Source organism: Antedon bifida, chromosome 2, assembly GCF_963402885.1.
Source record: "Antedon bifida chromosome 2, ecAntBifi1.1, whole genome shotgun sequence".
Taxonomy (NCBI): domain Eukaryota; kingdom Metazoa; phylum Echinodermata; class Crinoidea; order Comatulida; family Antedonidae; genus Antedon; species Antedon bifida.
The window spans coordinates 36367676-36389078 of NC_136227.1; the positions used below are offsets into that span (position 1 = coordinate 36367676).

At 33.0% G+C, this 21403-nt stretch overlaps 3 protein-coding genes across 4 annotated transcripts in view; all 3 read right to left on the bottom strand.

The window, feature by feature from the left end:
• Nucleotides 1-588: 588 nt before the first annotated feature.
• Nucleotides 589-5249, bottom strand: LOC144836302 (DNA repair protein RAD51 homolog 3-like). The gene is made up of 8 exons (XM_078691561.1): nt 5089-5249; nt 4399-4648; nt 3656-3822; nt 3372-3505; nt 2790-2921; nt 2261-2394; nt 1950-2010; nt 589-1449 (listed from the first exon to the last, which is right to left on the bottom strand). The coding sequence occupies exons 1-8, from the start codon at nt 5198-5200 to the stop codon at nt 1330-1332; spliced, it is 1110 nt and encodes a 369-aa protein (XP_078547687.1). The 5' UTR covers nt 5201-5249; the 3' UTR covers nt 589-1329.
• Nucleotides 5250-8087: 2838 nt separating this feature from the next.
• Nucleotides 8088-15437, bottom strand: LOC144835690 (adhesion G-protein coupled receptor G6-like). The gene is made up of 14 exons (XM_078690754.1): nt 15431-15437; nt 14590-14871; nt 14296-14340; nt 13851-14087; nt 12987-13046; nt 12458-12495; nt 12139-12294; nt 11531-11861; nt 11150-11316; nt 10815-10967; nt 10428-10543; nt 9796-10061; nt 9213-9309; nt 8088-9007 (listed from the first exon to the last, which is right to left on the bottom strand). Exons 1-14 carry the CDS (start codon nt 15435-15437, stop codon nt 8500-8502), a joined length of 2463 nt encoding a protein of 820 aa, XP_078546880.1. The 3' UTR covers nt 8088-8499.
• Nucleotides 15438-18518: 3081 nt separating this feature from the next.
• The window catches only part of LOC144834938 (ephrin type-B receptor 1-B-like), a 64605-nt gene continuing 61720 nt past the window's right edge, over nt 18519-21403 (bottom strand). For both annotated transcript variants that reach the window (XM_078689932.1, XM_078689930.1), the window contains one exon: nt 18519-21386. In XM_078689932.1, coding sequence (XP_078546058.1) covers nt 21131-21386 — 256 coding nt within the window. In that variant the 3' untranslated portion in view covers nt 18519-21130. The remainder of the gene's footprint in view (nt 21387-21403) is intronic.

The window sequence follows — 21403 nt, forward strand, 5'->3', positions numbered from 1 at the left end:
AAATCACTTTACTATATAGTACAGGGATTTTTTCAAAAATGGCCAACTTTCGACCCTTTTATTTTTCGACAAAACTGGTTTCTATGGCACTATAAGATGATGATTTAATGCAATATATAATCATATATAGCAATATTATCGCATAATTGAATTTAAAAATCTGGTCAATACGTCACCTCACCTATGATCATATATACCAATATTATTGCATAATAATTGAATATAAAAAACCTGATATTTTTGCCATTTTCGAAAAAATCCTTGTACTATAGTACAGGGATTTTTTCAAAAATGGTCAAATTTCGACCCTTTTATTTTGCGACAAAACTGGTTTCTATGGCACTATAAGATGATGATAATGCAATATATGATCATAGCAATATTATCGCATAATTGAATTTAAAAAACCTGATATTGGTTGAAGTTAAATTTATCTGATAAACGTGATATCTATAATCAGTGCAGCTCTCGATAATAATAATAATAATAATGGTATTAAAACAAAAATAAACAAATTTAAAGCAGATTTATTTCAAAATTCATATACAAAATTGTATAATAACATAACTATTTTCCAATATTTATATCATTGTTAGGTAAAAGTGATATTATTTCCGTGATTTTTCTAAACTTTGCTAAATATACTTTACACAATAACTATTACCATATACTATACTGCAAAACCATGTAGTACAGTATCAATATCAACTGTCTTGATAAACATAAGTTTTTCAATGGTTTATAACTTATGAAGTCTATCTTAAGTTCTGTCTACACTATCAAACTTTATGTGACAAAACAATGTGATGTGCCCATATATGGATGTCATATCACTGCCATATTTGAGAATTTCACTACCATATTTGGATAGTGTAGACAGAACTTTAGAACTAATATATATATATATATATATATATATATATATATTTAAAGAAAGGGACGCGACAATTGCTGTTCTTAGAACTAACATCTTTCAACTAATATATATACCGTACCACGCTATTCAATCGAGTTTGAACAATACCATGATAGTCCCAGTGGTCTAATGGTTAGGACATCTACATATCAAGCAGGAAGTCTTGGGTTCGAATCTTGGTTGAGATTTTTTCATCTTTATCGTTTCAAATTAATTCAATTTCAGAATATCACTGGGCAGTTTAGAATTTATTCTGTGCCTGTTAAGTTCTTGGAAAGCGCTGTGGACTCGGATGTTACACTTTTCAACTACATGCTTCTCCCCTAAGGGTCACGTCATGTCAGTGCAGCCACTATAAGGAGCTCTATCATCTGTCCACATGATTAAGAATAACATTCATTATTAAATTAAGTCTAGCTCTTTGACGACACTTTCCTCCTTTTTGCAGGGTTTTCTTCATCAGCTGTTAACTTTTGTTGGCATTTTTGTCCAAATTGTACAACCGCACTGGCATTGCTTCTTATACCACATTTCTGCAAAAACAAGTGAATTTAAAAAACGTAATTGAAACCATAAAAAAATATATACTTTTTAATATAACAGAAGTAAAGGACTTTGAATACTTTGTGATAAAAAGAAAATCTTTTTTTTTTTATTTAAATGGTAAATATTAATAACAGTATTTACCACAAGCGTGTTTATTAATTAAATACTCAATGGAAAAACAATACTCCAATGAAATAAATTAAATGCCAAGTGTGCTAATTCTAAAATCTTGAAACAATTTAATTTGGATCCTAATATATAAGAGAAAATTTGTCTTTTTTGTTGAACCAATAGACTGTTGATATTGGTTACAATCTGGTCAATACATCACCTCAGTGTTTTTGAGGGCGCTGTGTTTTCCTGCGACATTGATACTTGCGAAAGCAAACAGAATGTGCAATGTCGTCGTAGGTACCATTTTTAGTACTTTACGATCTATTGGATCTACAAAAAAGAAAACATTCTCTCCTGTGTTAATTCTTCTCACCGTCACTTGGTATGGTACAGTCTTTTCTTGTCTTGAGGGCGATTTATATAGCATTGCTAACCTAAACAAATAACAAATCTTCATAAAACATAGAATAACATTTTGATCACAACACTATATGTATTAACTAAAATGTTTTTTATAGTGATCAAAAGTTTAATTTGTATTCCTCATAACATTTCTCTTCTTAGGTACAGGCAAGATTCGTGTTCAGAAGAGAGTTATAGATGACAGAAGTATTATATTTTTTATTATATAAATAATTATTAACTATCACCCCAGTTAAGACATTATTCCAATAGAAAACATACCTTTGACTTGCTTGCCAATAGAGGATCATTCTGATGGTCGCAGCATGCCCCCAACTTTCTCCTAGAGCAGGAATTAAGCGCGAGCTTCCGTCTTCTCCACCAAACTTTGTCGTCATTTGGTTTGTTAGGACCACCTGAAAAAATTCAATTATTTCAATTTTGTTGATATAAAGTTTGCGGTACACCACGTACAAGGAGAAAATATAAAATCATAGTTTAATCATACTAGCTGCCAGGAAAGCACAAAAGCAGCCTAAGCCATTGTCAGCAATTAGGTGTGTACCACCAATACTTTAATTTTGTGACTTACTATACTGAAAGATGACGTGTACTAATTTGATGTCTGTTGTAAGTGCATACATTGAGGATTGTTCCATTTATATTTAAGATAAATAAAAATCATTTTTATGTATTGTATTGTTATTTAAGAGGGCCCCTAAATATCTACTGGCATTAATTGGTCCAGCTGGAAGGGTTACCCTCTATAAATAAAGTTGAAAAAAAAAAACTACAAAAGCAGACAACTTACTGCAATTGTATTCTCCATTGCTAGTTTGATAAGATTCTGTGCGAGTCCATTTAGAAGTCGTGTCCTCAATGATAAGTTGTCAATATCATGTCGAAAGTGGAATGCTACACTATCTATAATTATAATTCGTACCTAACATAAGAAATAAAATATCAATATGTTACTGTTTATTAAAAAACCATTATTAACATGAAAGGTTGTTTATATTTAGAAATTGTTTTTTTTAATATATCATGAATATACCAAATTGTGAACGCAATTATTGTTAAAACACCCTAGGATGCGAGCTGAGAAATTTAGGTAGATTATTTATAAATTCAATATGTTAAAACAAGACCATAGGATGTGAGCTGAGAAATTTGGGTAGAGTATTTATGAATGCAATGTTAACACCTTAGGATGTGAGCTGAGAAACTTAGTTACAGTATTTATGAACGCAATATGTTAAAAGAACACCTTAGGATGTGAGCTGAGAAACTTGGGTAGAGTATTTATGAACGCAATATGTTAAAAGAACACCTTAGGATGTGAGCTGAGAAACTTGGGTGGAGTATTTATGAACGCAATATGTTAAAAGAACACCTTAGGATGTGAGCTGAGAAACTTGGGTAGGGTATTTATGAATGCAATGAGTTCCACAAAGTCTTGGCATCTTGAGTAATGGATTCCAGACAGTACATGATCTTCTGTAAATGTATTCATTGCGTTCAGTTGATCTAAAACAAGTGAAAACAAAAACATTTGCTCTTGCTAACACGCTCATGGAAAATGTGCTAGCAAGAATTAATAGAATTGAAGCCCACATATATTTCTAAACTTTCTGAACAAGATGATCCGACAGGTACATGTGGAGGGAGTTTGCTTACCATGATTCTGTTGGCTTGCAGCTATACGTCCACAATGTTCTACTACAGCTGTGACAATCTCAGATGCTCTTTCTACAATAAAGCTACCTTCTGTGTCTATGTACAAAGCTTCTCCTTCAATTCCACCAAACACGGTTGGAATTTGGACATCAACTGCCAATTGCATGCTGTTCTCAGAAAGAAAAGTGGATTGTGAAAATAATTGTTACAGCTGAGCCTCCTTGTGACCTCCCTTAACACACACTCTGCATTCAAAGCCTCTTACAGTAGTTCCAGTATAATCAGTCTCCGAAGCAGATTTTTTTCTTTAAAATTAATTTTTTTGTATGATTGTTTCAGCTCCCGTAAAAAACTACCTAACAATGAATTAAATTTATATACAAAACACTACCTTCTCTCCTTCCTTCCACAAGTCATTCAACTTTTTAATAACAATTTTAAACATAACAATAAGTTTATTGTTAAATTTTTACTCATGTTTTATGGCGTTCTCTTTCTGTTTTGTAATTTGTTACCTTTTGTATTGTTACATATATATTTGTAAAACTAGCAATTAATTTCTGAATGGATTAATAAAAGATAGTTTGAATTTGTCTAGAGCAAGATACTGTAAATTTATCCAAATTAAGTTATTCACCTCCCTGGTTATACTGATTAGTAAATTTGCAGTCTTTATGTTTTAATTACCTACAGTACTAGAATAGAATGTTTATTTAGTAGAGGTAATACCATTTTCTACTAACCACATTTGTGTCTTTCCCACACCAGGCGCACCACATATTTCTGTCGTCTTTCCAAGGGGAATACCGCCCCCTAACATATCATCAATCTCTTCACAAAAGGTGATAATGCTTAGTTGTCTTTGCTCCTCCTGCAAGATCTCCAAGGCCATCCGACATCCATTAGTGCCATCTTTTAACGTGTTCCGGACCAGATTCACATCATCAATTGCTTTCAAGACCTCACATGCTTCTTCTAATGAACTATTAAGCTCTTCAAAGTAGAACAAAAATGGTGATAACATACAAAGATTCTGGTAGCTCATGTCATGGTAGAAGCATATACTATAAAGATATTATATTTCGCTATAATAATATCTTTATGGTAAAAGGTAGGGTAAATGTCAAGTACCATCCAACATCACACAATCAACAATGTAATAAAAAAACATTCTTTTCAATAAGTTTTTAATAATTATAATTAAGCTAAAAAAAGATTTTTTTTTACCATTCACCAGCCTCTTCTAGCCTAGAGATATTTAATTCCGGGAAAGTAACAGCCAAAACTGACCAATCAGATATCAGAATGACCACAGGCAACAGACGGGTCGCCGGCCGGCAAGATTGGGGCGGAAGCCGATGTGTGTAGATAGATTAGAATAGTAGTAAACATAGGCCTAGGCCTAACTAGTTTAGGTACCGCGACCTGCTTACCTTTTGAAAGTTGAGACGGTTTCAACCCATTAAAATCATCAAGAGTAAGAAAACCTGCTCCAAAGAGCTTTTGTCTAATGATCGATGGTAACGGAAGACTTTCTATGTTCATTTGTACAACTAAAATATCAAAATATTTACATTTTAAAATCGCCGCAAATCCTCTACGAAACGACCTCAGAGGTTAGGCGTGCGGCGACTGTCAATTCTCGTCAAATAGTATGTGTAACGCGTTACTGAATTACAACGCGTTAAGATTCAGTAACGCGTTAATAAAACATTATTCCAACGGATATTAACTTTGATTCTAACTAATAATAATGTAACATAAAGGTGTCGGTTTCCCAGGTTTCACTGGTACTTACAAGGAGGGCCACGTGAAGGCCACCTTTTTCCTCCTCTTTTTTAAATTAATAAATGTAATGGAGGTGACAAAAAAATCGAAGTAACTGTATAGAGAAGTAGATCAAGAAAAAAAAAAGAAAACGGTGAAAGCAAAATTCGAAGTGATGAACTAATGAAAAACTCGTTTCGTTGGTACCGAAACTTCGATCATTGATTAAGAGAAAGGTACAAAAATGTGAAATGTGAAAAAAATTCTTTGTTGGTTATACGCTAAAATATTTAAAATAGGTTATAACGACGAAAACAAACATCGAAGAATGAAAAAATTCTGTCGCAGAGCAAATCAGGAAACTTCGAATAAAAACAACACTCGTCGATATGTTGGTATATAATCTCAAATGTCGGTGCGAACCACTTTCGATACTTACCTAATGCATCCGATAGTGCGAAAAAACATCGATGACACAACAAAAACGTAGCGTAGAGAAGCCGTACGAAGAAATACTCGGGTTATGTTAAAAGATGAAAATCAACATAATTCGCGATTATTGACGAAACGATGAAAAAATGCTGTCGCATCCCCAAATCTAGAATTTCAAATAAACTCGTCATTCGTGAGACGCCGATCAGTTGTTGAAGTGATGACAAACAAAATAATACGTGATAACGATAAAAACGTAATAACGACGATGAAAAAATGTACAAATGTGAAACTTTAAGAAAAAAACTTTCTATTACGCTAACAGATGAAAAAGTAATTCGTGATACGTCATACCGATGAAAAATCGAAGGATGAAAAAATCCTGTCGCAGAAAAAAATCAGGAAACTTGAAAAACACAACATTGACTCGTCGATCTGTTTTGTAATCTCAAACCAACTTCGATACTTACCTAATGCATCTAGTGTTGAAATAAACGACGTGAAACTACTCGAAAAAATGCATCGGTAACGCCTAAAAGATGAAAATCAAAATAATTTGCGATAGTAAAAACGATGAAAACAAAAATCGAAGTGATGAAAAATTCCTGGCGCAGAACAAATCGAGAATTTCGAATAAATTCGCGTTGACTTGTTCGATCTGTTTTAGTAAGCTCAAACATAATTTTCGTTCGAACCAACTTGGATACTCACCTACATCTAATGTTGAAATACCGTAAAACGTGAAATACCGTAAAAACGTGAAACTGTTCGAAGAAAATATGAACATCAAAACAATTTGCGATCAGTTATAACGACGCAAAGAAATCGACGAAAAGATAAATCGACGAAAGCAAAAACCGAAGTGATAAAAAAAATCTTATTAAGATAAAAAGTACGAATTTCGAAGAGAAACTCTCTCTTACGCTAAAAGATTGAAAATATGGGTTACAACGACGAAAATAAAAATCAAAGTGATGAAAATATCTTGTTTCAAATATGTTGGAACCGAACCAGCTTCGATATACTTACCTACATATTTGAATACAGCCGAGAATATTAGTGTATTATTTGCCCCTATTGCTCCTATATTAGTATGGCCAGAGGTGTTTAAAAAAAATTGCTTTCAATGTTCGAGATTGTCTCATAAACGTACCGTCGAATAGACGTGTTTCACCGTTATAAACTGTTATATTCCTATTATTAATGTTGGGGCTTATATTGAATAATCTGATTCAAACTATGTAAAAGTAGGCCCTATGGCTATGCCTACACCTACAACACAGTGTGTAAATTGATGATTTCAGTCACAATTAAAGACTGGGCCTAACACAATTATCACTCACCAGGCCTACATTGTTGCGGTCATGTTTTCCATGCTTCACAGAAACGAACAAAACGCACGAATCCTTCTCCACGAGTCATTGAGGAATGGTGTGGTGTGGTATGCCAATATCCAACGTTCTATGAACAATTTGATTGGCAGATTTCAACAAAATATGTACAACTGTAGGATTTGTTTGTGAGTTTCATTTGCAGGATACTTAACCAATCAGAATACGTATGAATTACGTAATGGTGTATGGGCTTTGTTTAATCATTATAAAAGAGTAAGCGCAGACGGCGAAGTTCTTGAGAACGAAGGTGGAGTCGAGATGCTGCTGTGTTTTAAAATAATGTTTGTTATGTCATTAGTTTTGCTGTTTGGTCCTCTCCATCATATTAATTTGCTGAATGGATAAATCCATCATTCGTTTTTAAATTTTTTCTACGAATATGATATTTTGTTGTTTATCTCTACAAGTCAACTTTGATTGGAGACCGAACGTTGAGAGAAAACCTTGAGACAACGAAGTGATGAAAAATCACAAAAAAAAATAAATAGATGATAGATGCTGGCTTTATTTACATTAGTAGTGAAAATTGTAATTTTTACTTACTATACAGAAGCAATATATCTTTTTGGTTTTTGAGGTATTTATTTCGAAGATCATACCACAAACTATAGTATGCAGACAATTATGGCAAGCCTATGTTTAATGTCAAACATACATACATCGTTCTATGACTTGTGCGTAACGATATTATTTCTTTGACAACGCTAACGTAGACAAATATTGTTACTCATTATAAAATATCTATTTAAAATAAGTCTATAGGCCCTAACCTACTTTCAACGAATTGAGAGCCTAATCGAAATAATCTTCATTCTGACAACATAGATGGATAAATGTTATGAAATGTAATTAAGCTCTTTTAAACCTTTCTATTACTAATAAGTAATATGGTCACGGTAACATAATTACTACAATTCTTTAAAAACTTTATCGTATATATATTGTAATACTGCAATTATATTTTAAAATAGGTATAGACTTACTTTCAACATTTAAATAAGACTGTACTTTATACTATGGACACCCAGACTGCCATGTATCCATAAGGACTAATCCGAATAGTACATAGAAAACATAGATGGATAAACCACTTAACAAACATTGTTATGAATGTTCTTATTTTTTTCTCAAGTTGTTGCAAAAAGGTAGTAAAACAGGGTTTGCTTAAAACAACACAGGCTCTCTGATGGTCCGAAAAATAACACACAGCCACGTGTTTAAACAAAGTATAATTTGGTCGCAGACGTTAATTTAAAGAAAATTGTTGACCAGAATTTTTCGTTCTGGATATTCTGACGATGCAGATGTTACATTTATAGTTTTGTTTGTTAAGGTCATTACTATTTGTTTGTCGTCTGAATGGATACGATTGTGAACTTTTTTACGTCTGCATATTTTCCAGACGTTTTGACATTCTTCGTTTCTGATACAAAACAAATAGAAGATAGCAACGCCCTGGAAAGAGTTTAAAATGCAGAACAAAGTTAGGAATACCACGTTACCAGGGTAATCGAATGAAAGGAACCCAAACATCCAAGTGAGACCTAAAAGTACACATATTGCAATAGAATTTGAAACTCGTTTTTTCTTTTCTTTCGGTGATCCTTGCTTTCTTGACGGCATTGTACCTACAATGAACAGCTTATAGATGACTCGTGTAAAGATGATACAGTTACAGAGGACGACGGAACAAATCGGTGTCAGTAAAACACATATGTATTCCAGACGATATGATGTGACGTCACTTGCTACGTAACAGCTGTAAGATAAACATTATGTTATTAAATGCTGTAAACAAAAATAAACGATAAAAGTACAGAAAATGCAAATAAAGATTGATTTAACTTAGGCATATTGTTGTTTTAGGAGGAGAGTTTCTTGGATTCATCTTTGCAGAACCATTTCAGTTGGAAGTAACATTTTCATTTATATTATGAGAGACATGTAACAATGACATTACTTACTATTCTTCGTTTTCATAAAATGATGTCTTCGTAGAATTTCCAAAAGGTCTATATAACTCGATAAGAAGTAAAGCAACCACTATAACTAATGGAGTACCTACAATAATGTAAGAAAGAAAATACTATTAGAAGGACGATGAATACGGTATCACTGTGTACTGTGGGTGAGAAGGACGATGAGTACGGTATCACTTTGTACTGTGGGTGATAAGGACGATGAATACGGTATCGCTTTGTACTGTGGGTGATAAGGACGATGAATACGGTATCACTTTGTACTGTGGGTGATAAGGACGATGAATACGGTATCACTTTGTACTGTGGGTGAGAAGGACGATGAGTACGGTATCACTTTGTACTGTGGGTGATAAGGACGATGAATACGGCATCACTGTGTACTGTGGGTGGGGTGTTATGATTTCTACCATAATTCATATTTGTATAAATCACATGATCTTTAGAAATGTTTTAAAATCTGTAATAAATATCAAGATTTACAGTTCATTGACTCTTGTACCTTATTCTTTTTTTTTTTCAGAATGAATTATAATAATAAACAAATAAAAGAAAACGCTAAACATACCCCAAGCAATTACTGCTCCCATCCATATAAATGACGATTTCGGCGTGTCAAACACCTTTACAACTAGGTAATACATATTGATAGCTTCCACGGACGTCCAGGCAATAGAGGACAACAGAAAATAATGGATGAGTACAGCTACCAATTTACATGATGTTGTTCCTGGATCTGGTAGCTCAATACCCAACATGAATGTGAGGTACAAACACAGCAAGGATATACACAAGTTTATCATTATGATTTGAGGCGGACGGACTCGCAGCTTTCTGTAAAAATAAGTCATGATTGTAATATGAAATATACATTATCAATTTTTTAAATATGTGTGAAAATAGCTAATTTGTACATTGTAGTTGATTCAGTAGAATGTTCAAATATTTCGCTCTTTATCAATCGTCCCTTAACTAAATTACATATTGTTGATTTACGTACTGAACCACTTGGAAAGCAATGCATTGAAAGTATCTCAGAATAAAAACTGGTATAAAGAAAGAATACGTAATAGAACAAACGAACAGTTATTTCAAATGTACTATCGAACATGCTGATATCGTCTGGATTAGTTTTTAAATAATATGTACTGTTTTCTATATGAATTCCGAAATAAAGAGAAATGAAACGAAATAACTTACTTATTAGAAAGAATGGTTACGATAGTTAATGTGAGACAAATGACGGACATTCCACAGCCTATGTAGGTTACTAGCTCAAGAAATCGATCGACAGCTGGAACCATATCATTTGGAAACTGTAATGTAAACATAATGTATCAATGAAATCGTTTAGAAAGAAAGTTAAAAGAACATCACTGACATTCATTCATTCATCAGTGGAAAATTACTTCCATTTATCGTCATTTGCATATAAAATATACATAGAAATTATGTTTGCTCTGAGACACAGTATAGCTTTCAAAACATGTAAATGAAAAACTAATAAAAACAATTACAACAAAGTGTCACGTCACTCTCGTACATGACATAAATTGTGTTCTTACTGAATAATTAGTATTTACTTACAAACAAAACGGCGAAATTTGTTAAATGTGTGCATTGGCATGTTATACTGCCTTCCACGATTTCTGTCAACTTGCAGCCTTTATCTGACCAATCACCAAACTCATTTAAAGATTCGTTCCAAAATACGCAGGAAGGTGTTACTGTTGTACTGTTCTGTAAATGAAGATAATAATATGCAATATATACTTAGATACAATCTTACAATCTCTTAGGTGTGCAATCTCTCAGATTTGCGATCTATACATTCTCCTACATTGGTAGGCCTACATTGGATCATCATATACTGTAGTGGATTAAATCTGTTAAATTGTAATGAAAAATTCCACTATACACACCATTGCCATTCTGAAAACCACAGTTACTGGTTCATCAAACACATTTGGAAGGTTTTCATCGTAAATAGTAGCTGACATAACCACGTCTGATATTTGCAAATATTTCATAGTAGACTGGAACAGGTTTGTATTAAATTGAGTGACGAAGCTCACGTTCTTCGTAATTCCTAGAACGACAAAATTCAGTATAAAACATTTTCAAAGGGCAGTGAAACAACCGTAATAATTTATTATTGTAACCCAGACTATTTTAATTTAGATTAAGATTATTAATAATACCAACTCTAGTTCAAGTTTGTGTCAAAAATATATTCAAATTCAAAACGAATTGAATTGAAGGGAACAGTGTTACTTATAAAAAGAAAAAAATATATACGCTACCAGTTTTGGGAAGCAAAATTGACTTTGGAAGTGTAATGGAATAATGCCTAACATTATTATTGTTTCCACAAGTATCATCAACACATATGTCAGAGAATGCATTGTTCACAAAAAACACAACATCTGACTGTAATTCTTTCGGTTCAAAATTAAACGTTGTAATCGAAACGGTAGTTTCATTCTGCGTATAATTCTGGCCATCGGTAGCGGTGGTAGCGATTTGTTGTTCTAAAGATTGAAGGAGCTGTGATGTGGTTGCTTTTTCTAACCCAAACGCAGAGGAATTAGAAGAAAGAACAGTATTCATTGTCCCAACTACAGCTTCTGTCACCTGTTATGCAAATAGCAAATACAATGATTGTTTTTATCAGTGCCGATCATAGATGAAGACGAAAACGACAAAAGAAATAATACAATCAAAACTGATGACAATAAAGATGTTAATAATTATGGTGATGATGTTGGTTACGTTGATGCTGTGACGAGTATGAGAAGGAAAGGGTGCAGCATGATGATGATGACGATAACGATGATGATGATGTAATGATGATGATAATGATAAATGATGATGGTGGTAAATGTAAGACAATATTGTTTGCGATACTAACATTTTGATTTGGTGATTTAACTTGCACGATGCTTTCTAGTACACGTGAGATCTCTTTTATTTCAGCGGATAATAGACCCTCTTCTGTTTCTTCTTTTCTATTCGTGAGTTGTTCCAAATCTCTAGCAACATATTCTACATTTTCCTCAGAGATATTCTAATGAATAAATGAAAGCCATCTTTGACATGGTTATATGGCAATAGAGTCAATATTGTTATTCCTTTATAATCAAACACTTTCGTTGAAAAATGTTGAAAAATATGAACGTTTTATGTTACTAAAATGACTATTCATGTTTCACTATTTTCTTGCACACTACCTTGGATAAATTTGAAATTTCACTTAGAAAATCCATTTCTGTAAATATATAACAAAATAATTATACATAAATAAATAAATAAATAAATTATTCGTAATAATTATGTTAATCTATTATATACGGTGGTTTTTGGATGGAATCAAGGCCATTATTATTTTAAAGTCAAAGATGCTTTCTAGGTGACTCCACAATTTTTTTGGAAATAGATGTTTGATGACTGATTGATTGACTTAAGTGCTGTTTCTAAACGTACGAATTTTTTGTAACTGATATAATGATTGAGTCTTACCTTGTGTTGTACTATTTTTTGAAGTTGATTCTGACGTGAACTCTGAAGTGGGACCTAGATCACGTTTTGTCAGAGTGAGAGAGAGAGAGAGAGGAAAGCATATTATAAAATATTATACTTAACTGTATTACGATGGTCTATTGGATTGAATAAGATAATGCCATCAGGTATATATTTAAAGTCAAATAGCAAGATATTTGGTACTGAAAATATCGTTATGTTGTAACTATTGTGTCGTACCTTGTGTTCCGTTTGTTCTCGAAGTTACCATTGATTCTGATGTGCCCGCAAAGGTTTGACCTACAAAATAAGAGAGAAAGAGAGGAGCGGTATACTAAGGTTGTACTTGGTATATTGGATCAGATAATGGTTTTGATTTTACATAAGAATATACAACTAACTGTATACTAAACGTAACTGGTACAATGTCACGTACACTGTGTTGTGCTAGTTTTCGAAGTTACCATTGAGTCTGATGATGTGTACATAAACGTTGGATATATACCACGTTTTGTCAGAAAGAAGGAATAATTATGCTTAAAGGTCTCAAAACGTCTCTATAACTTATAAACTGTAATATTAATATGATCTATAGCCTTTGGAGGAATAAGGTAATTCCGTTATGCTTATATTTAAAGTCAAATAGTACTTAAGTACCTAATACTTGTATAACTGGTATTTAGTCGTACCTTGTGTTGTGCTAATTCTTGAAGTTACCATTGATTCTGATGATGTGTACGCAAAAGTTGGACCTATACCAAGTGAGAGAGAACAAGAAAAAACCCCACTATTAATACCAAGATTTACTTCGAAACTGTATTAAGATGATCTATTAATAGCTTTGGTAAGGAATCAAATAATGCTTTTATTTATTGTGTCGTACCTTGTGTTGCGATAGTTCTCGGAATTACCATTGATTCAGATGAGTAGTACTCAGTTGAACCTATATAGTAAGTTTAGGATGGCGTTGTGGAGAGATAGAGAGAAAGTCATTGCATACGTGGAATTACTACCAGAAAGATATAAGTATACCTTCCTAGTACTGTAGTAAAATTCTACCACAACTAATAAATATTGTATTTGTTTTATTAAGGCATACTGTACCTTGTGATGGACTGTTTAGCGGAGTGTCCGAGGTAGGCACCGATTTGGACGTATACACAAAGGTTGGACCTTGTGATGGGCTGTTTAGCGGAGTGTCCGAGGTAGGCACCGATTTGGACGTATACACAAAAGTTGGACCTTGTGATGGGCTGTTTAGCGGAGTGTCCGAGGTAGGCACCGATTTGGACGTATACACAAAAGTTGGACCTAGACGAAACATATTTATCAGTGGATTGCCTGATATAAAATTGCAATATTCGTACTTAGCAGAGAAATGGAAGCTCATTGGGAATGTAGGCCTACTATTCATACTTTGATGATGTAGGAGTATTTGCTATTTGCACGTGTAGAATGGTTCGACATGCTTACTCGTACTTTGTAAGCAGTTTGTGATAATGTTCTATTCGTATCTACTGTGGACGGAATGGATGAGATTGTGACCTACTATTTGTAACTTGGTTTTCTTGACAAATCTTGAGAGCAGGATCCACTGTATAAATTCACAAAATATAAAAATAGATAGTATAAGTGTTTCAGATATTAAATAATCCACACAACATCACAGACTCATCGGGGAGAGAGAATTAACATAAATCCACTACCGAAAATGTCTTTAACTAGGCCTACACATTTTACAAAGATAATAAACAATATTGTAACTATTTTGGGTTTTTTTTTAAGTGAGTGTCCTCTTAAAACAAACGTCGAGTTACGTAATAATAAAAAAAAAACCGCTCACATCTAACCACAACGAGACTTTCGTACTCTGCCCCGTTTGAGGTTTTTATAATTGCTCCATAATTGGTCTGTGGAAAATTTCCGTCAAGATCCGCTCGAATAAGATGATCATGAGCATGCGCACGGACATAAATGTATTGACCAATTACAATCACATCTATTGGATTGGTTAGCTCATTGAGCTGAGTATCATCCAGAATGACGTTCAGTCCCCAGACGGAAGTATCATAATAAAATACGTTATTGTTCTGGCTGACTTCATCGGTGCCATAGAGTCGACCTCCTACATGTATTATTAATTAAAATAAAAGTATTCCAGACAGAGTTAATGAGGATCTAGAAAACTAAGACCTAAGATATCTTAGTTTTCTAGATCTAGAAAACTAAGATATCTTAGGTCTTAGTTTTCTAGATCACCCGGAGTTAATATTAGTAAAAAGATAAATATTTTGGCACATATGGCGTTTTATACGTATTGGGGCAAGTCACATAAAGCATGCATTTATTCAAATTTATGAAGAATCCTCCAACAATTTAGACAAGTAAACATTAAAGCATAATAAAAAGAACAATATAAGATACAAAACAATGTCGGAACAATTTTATTGTGTTCCAAACTTTAAAAATAGTTAATATGATCGTTAATAATTGTGTTTGTGTAAGAGTTCGAGAATGGTACGGCGGATGATATGGTACTTTTATAGTTATTAATATATTCACGATTAGATATTGATAGGCCTAATTTAAGGTTAAAAGACATAAGTTGTTGTACTTAATCCGTTTACGAAATACTGTACTTATATTATGAACTTACGCATGTGCATTTCACCATGTAAACTGACCATTCATGATTAAGATAAATGTAGGCCTACCATAATGTGTTATCTTACCATCTAATCCCAAGCCAGTTACGCCTCTAGATGAATATAAAATCTCATATGTTGAAGTTGAGATTTTAAAACGTGATAAGCCATACATTTGGTCAGCCATAAACAGGTACCTATGAAAGTGCAATAAAAAATTAATACAAAAAAGAGAAAATGTTATGATCTGTGCCAATTCTATTATTCTTTTCTTTCGCATATTATGTAGTCCGGTAACGAAACAGTATACGAATTTACATATATTAAGCGACAGACTTCCATCGAGAAAGTGGAAAATACTCACCCTGTTTGACGATCGAATTGTAGGTCAGATACGATAAGATTACTAAGTGTAATCAACGTATGGTGTACCCCTGTTTCAATTCGGTAAACCTGTAATTGTTTTGTACTATACCCAAAGTAGTAGAGATTACGTTGTACGTCATCAATATCCATTGAAGATGCACCTGCACAGAACAATGCAATTACTTATCAATCAGGGAAAAATTGCAAAAGGCTTCCTACTTTAGGAGTTTTATGAGATACCGATAGTCTATAATGTTTTGACAACTCTTGTAATATGACCACAGTGCTGATTTTGCCATTTACCCCCTAACTGTTATCTGTAGGTCTTATTACCAACGCGCCCTAGAAGGAACCCAACGTACTGTACGACTAGGATCTACCTTTTGTGCAAATGTTTTACTATACAAGTAAGCATAAGTGAACGTTTTTCAGTACCGTAGTCATTGGCTCCACATAGAAAAAACCTTTCAGATAGCAAATGAAATTCCTATCTAAAAAAAGCTGAACGATTAAAAAAAGGTTCTTTTACCTTTACCCGATGAATTTTTTAAATGCTTAAAAGATTGTTCCCCTTAAACAATGTGGTTGAATATGCCATTTTAGTGTCACATAATAGTTATTCACTTTAACCAAAAATTGGATCAGAAAAAAAAAAAAGTACCCGATAAACTTTAATTTAAAGCAGAAAATGTTGTTAATGTTTTTTTATAAGTGAAATCATTCTTTTGTTGGTTTTTTTCTATGGAAGTGAAAAACTTTTGCAGATATTATTCGTGTCCATATTAAGTGACCCAAAAGTTGTAACAAGTTGTAGCCATTCAAATTAGCTAGCATACCGGTAAGTAAATTGATAAATTATTTTTTTTAAAAAGTGAACAAGTAACTCACACTCAGAAGAGTCAATATCGTTGAGCTGTTCCACAAGCAGATTCCTCCGATATATTCTAGAATATGTCGCGCTTGAAAAATATATTGAATTGGTAACTTGGTCGTAAGCTAGTCCAATGGGATATTGAGGAACGTTAATAACATTGCTACTAATGTTAAGAGGCTGGTCCTCAGTTTCTAAGCACGAGTACAGTATTCGGTTGTAGTCCCGTTCTGTAGCAAGAACCATATAACCTAAAAGTATGATTAGAAACAAAATAGTGAGTTCTAATAATTCGAGACACAATGTACAATACTGTACGGCAGTAAACCTCTTATGTCCGCTTTTAAAATATTGGTTCTACTGGGGGATGTCTAGATGGACGGAGTTTTGACTTAATATAAGAATAAAAAGAAAAATATTTTGGCGTCTCAAACGTATTCTATTTGAGCTCGTAACAAAATCGAAAAGCCGATTAAAATGAACTAACATAAAAAAAATCCCGTTTTTGATTCGATCTATGTAAATTGTCTAAATAAGAAACATAAATTAACTATTAAGAGTAACTAAGATAAATATGTTACAATAGTTTGCATAAAATATTTTCAAAGTAAAATTCAAAATAAATGTCAATACCTGAATCCTCAGCGTTAGTGCAACAGAAAAGGCAGAATAACCAGCAAAGTCGGCACACAAGCATCTTGAACCAGGATTACGATGCAAAGGTGTTGGTGTATTACAAACCGTCTCGCTTAGTTCATCAATATTTGGTAAATTTACTCGCATTAAAAGTACGTCAAAGTAAAATCTTATGTGCCCTCAATTGGCACTATACAGTATTAATAATAGACCCAAAATATTGTGTCGTCAATTGATAGAAGACGTATAGCTAATACTGGCCTTGTACTCTGGTGCAGCGTGTGTTTATAAGTGATTCCTTAAGTCCAATATTAATTTGTGGTGGCGACCAATATTCGTTGTTTTGTTTGTATTCACTTTATTACTCAGAGCACAGACGGCAATAGGGTAATTGAAATGTCATGACGGGATAATTGCAATATTTAACTACGATTTCGGATAATGAACGCAATCTTACTTGACAACATCGAAATGAAAAGTAGTCCTTAAACACAAATATGGCGTAGGGACAATTTACAATAAGAATTTATGCAGACATAACACTTCTATATTGCACACACGTGACGCATCTCGCAGAGAGCACCTAAGTAGTGTGAAATAGTTTTAGGAAACAGATGTGACATACACGACGCATCTCGCAGAGAGCACCTAAGCGGGAAAGTAGTGTGAAATAGTTTTAGGAAACAGATGTGACATACACGACGCATCTCGCAGAGAGCACCTAAGCGGGAAAGTAGTGTGAAAGAGGTTTAGGAAACAGATTCGACATACACGACGCATCTCGCAGAGAGCACCTAAGCGGGAAAGTAGTGTGAAATAGTTTTAGGAAACAGATTCGACATACACGACGCATCTCGCAGAGAGCACCTAAGCGGGAAAGTAGTGTGAAATAGTTTTAGGAAACAGATGTGACATACACGACGCATCTCGCAGAGAACACCTAAGCGGGAAGGTAGTGTGAAAGAGGTTTAGGAAACAGATGTGACATACACGACGCAGATAAGTTGACGCGGTATTTGGTTGTGTACGCCTATAATAATTAGTTTGCTAAATTATTAGGGCGCATTTGGAATGGTAATTACCGCATCACATGACAATAAATTAAAAAGATTAAATTGTACAATTGCTTTGTATAATTGGATACAGTGGACGCGTTGTTGTGTTTAGATGTCGAGTCGAAAAGTCATTTTACGCATGCGCAAAATAAACGTTGATATAAACAGACTTCATCCAAACGATAAATGTAGGCCGATATGAAAGTTATTATTTTGATCCTTTTTGGAATCAATAATATTTATTGATTTCACAAATTATTTACAGACACATACATCTTAAAACAATACGTTCTTTTCATATCGTAATACTGACACTAACATAAAATATAAATACGAACTTATAACTTATTGTGATCCCTTTTATGATAATTTTATCTAGTTAACTGTTTCAAACAAACTAAATTATTACAATAACTCAACAAATGTCGGCCTTAAAAGTTTTTAATTAGAGTGAGATTAATTATTATTAGACATTGCTAAACGTCTAATAGAACTTTTCGGGACGATTACATCTACCGAACACGTTCCCGATAATGAACGCCGGGATGGTGTATAGAGAGTTTATACACATGCGCAGTTAATCTCTAGCCTTGTATCCGAAAAGAACTTCGATGGTTAGTTTTTTTCGTTTAAATGTCCTGTACAATTACAACTTTGGCAGAGAAAATGAAAACAAGGAACTAATGTAATATATATATATATATAAATATGAAGCTTTGTTAAAAAAACACTATTTAATTTAATTTGCAGCTTATCTTTGTTTTGTATAATAAGATCAAGACTATAAAAGATGTGCGCCCTATTTCTACTAGTTACGTTTTAATGGATTTCAGACTGGAAATTGACAAGTTTTGAAAAGGTTTTGAAAAATATTATTTCTTCAACTGAACACATGAAGAAAGCTAAGTGATTTCGATTTCCAAACATTTCTAGATTTTGTTAAACTACATAATTATTAGCTACTAACTTATTTAGCTAATTAAAACATGCTTTGTTTTTATTGTTATTAATTTTTATAATTGGGCGCTAGTATAGGAGTACAGTACTATAATTGTGATAAGAGAAAAACAAAACTTGAATTCGTGTAGATTAGGATTTACGCAGTGTTTACTCACAACACATGGTCTACTTAGACAAATCACATTTGCATAGCATTAACAGTACAGGTTTGCGCAGTAAACAATCTAATTTATGTTTACATTATGTACAAACAGCAATTTTAAAAACAAAGACATTAATGGCAAACATTTTAAAAGTTATGTAACATTTTACCATTTTAATCACTGTTAATCCTAACCATGGAGAAATAAGTTAGGAACTCCATGTCCTAACTAAAGAAATGAATGTTGCAAAATGGATTTTTAAAAATAAGTTTTTAAGGTACATTTAACTATGAACGGCGGGTTTATATGTATCTTTAAAACAGTAATCTGCCCTGCACGTTTTATTGTACACTTATCTGTACATGCTAAGCAGCTGTACTTAAGTACGAAATGTAATATTTCATGAAAAGCAGCATTAGATCTTAGATAATAATTTGGATTTGATTTAGAAAGATCATTACAAAACTGGCAAGTTGCGTACATTAAACCGCCAACACTATAAGCAATATTATTTTTCTAATCAAAGGGAAGGATAAGATACATTTTAACAAAAAATAAACGTAATGTTCCTACATAAAAAATATTCTTATTTCAGCACACATTAAGAACATTATCCCTGAACATGTATAATTTTAAAATACACAATTTTAATGTGATTACTATTATGTACATTACATATATGTACATAAAATGAAAACATACCATATGTCTTCAATTGGAAATAATAATAGCATTTTAAAACTTTTTTTATTTACATTAATGTGCTATAGCCACTCATTAAATTAACATTATATAACATGGTCCCTGAACATTACTTGAAACATAATACACTATTTGTAATCATAAAGCACTGTACATATTTTACATAAACTCAAATGTCATTGTATTATAACCGTTCAAAATAATTATCCCATTGGTGTTGAATTCACACACAAAAGACTTACTGTACATAAAATAAAAATATTAAATTAATAATATATTAATAATTGATTAATTTTATTCATTAATATATTACTAAATATAATATGAATTAAAAACAAAAATTGGATGTTTTACAATATATAATGCATTTTGTTATTTAAAGGTAACTGATTTAATGTTTTTTTATCCAATATCCTCTAACATATTCAACATAAAGAGTGTTATATAATATGGAATGAATTTTATAAATTGGTGGGATAGTTTAGCACATGGAAATTACTTCCATTGCTCTCAATACTGTCAATTCTTATGCTATGTCTACATTACCAAACAAAAAAGTGTAATATACCCAAGTATAGTAGTGATATGCCCAAATATAGTAGTGATATGGCATCATCATGTTCATATTGGGCACATCACATTTTATTGTCGCATAAAGTTTGATAGTGTAGACAGAGCTTTACACACACATATAATACTAACAGAAGGCAAACTGGTTGTAATGTGTAACAACATTTGGTTCCAATAGGTATCATGACATATTGTTTGTGTCATAATACATTTTACACACAAGTGTATTCAATTTCTAGTCCATTATGTTGTATCATGGTGGTATACAATTTTTATACCTCCATGTTGTATGTTTTCAAACTTTTGGCCCAATTATTGATTAAATAATAGCCTACACAATATTCTGTTAACCTGTTTGTACTTGCGACTTTTTCAAGCACCAAACTTTTAGTATGCTCTCACTCACTCCATCATGCCAATTTACACACTAACTATGCTACACTAAGGTTTCTTCTATCTGGTCTATATGTAACCGGATTACTTCGGCACCTTTCATTATCTTCTTCTGGTGACCTACGAGTGTGATTCCTAACCTTGGAAGGTCACTGTGAGATAGGTGCGCAATCTCATTGAGTTTAAAGTATCCTGCGTCAGCAAAGTTTTCTTTGTAACGGCTCATCTTGATACTGTCCAACCAGTCGTCCACCGTCTGTATCTTACTCAGCTGAGGCGCTGCGTGTGTAAGGCTTTCTCTGCAAAAAATAGAGTC

Coding starts and splice junctions, on each gene's coding strand:
- LOC144836302 (XM_078691561.1), bottom strand. CDS start 5,200: ATGAACATAGAAAGTCTTCCGTTACCATCGATCATTAGACAAAAGCTC. Junction 2,922..3,371: donor TTCTCAGCTCACATCCTAAG/GTGTTCTTTTAA, acceptor TTCTTATGTTAG/GTACGAATTATAATTATAGA. Junction 1,450..1,949: donor CTGTACCATACCAAGTGACG/GTGAGAAGAATT, acceptor TTGTTTTTGCAG/AAATGTGGTATAAGAAGCAA.
- LOC144835690 (XM_078690754.1), bottom strand. Junction 14,341..14,589: donor AAGTCTCGTTGTGGTTAGAT/GTGAGCGGTTTT, acceptor GAATTTATACAG/TGGATCCTGCTCTCAAGATT. Junction 9,310..9,795: donor GGGAGCAGTAATTGCTTGGG/GTATGTTTAGCG, acceptor ACATTATTGTAG/GTACTCCATTAGTTATAGTG.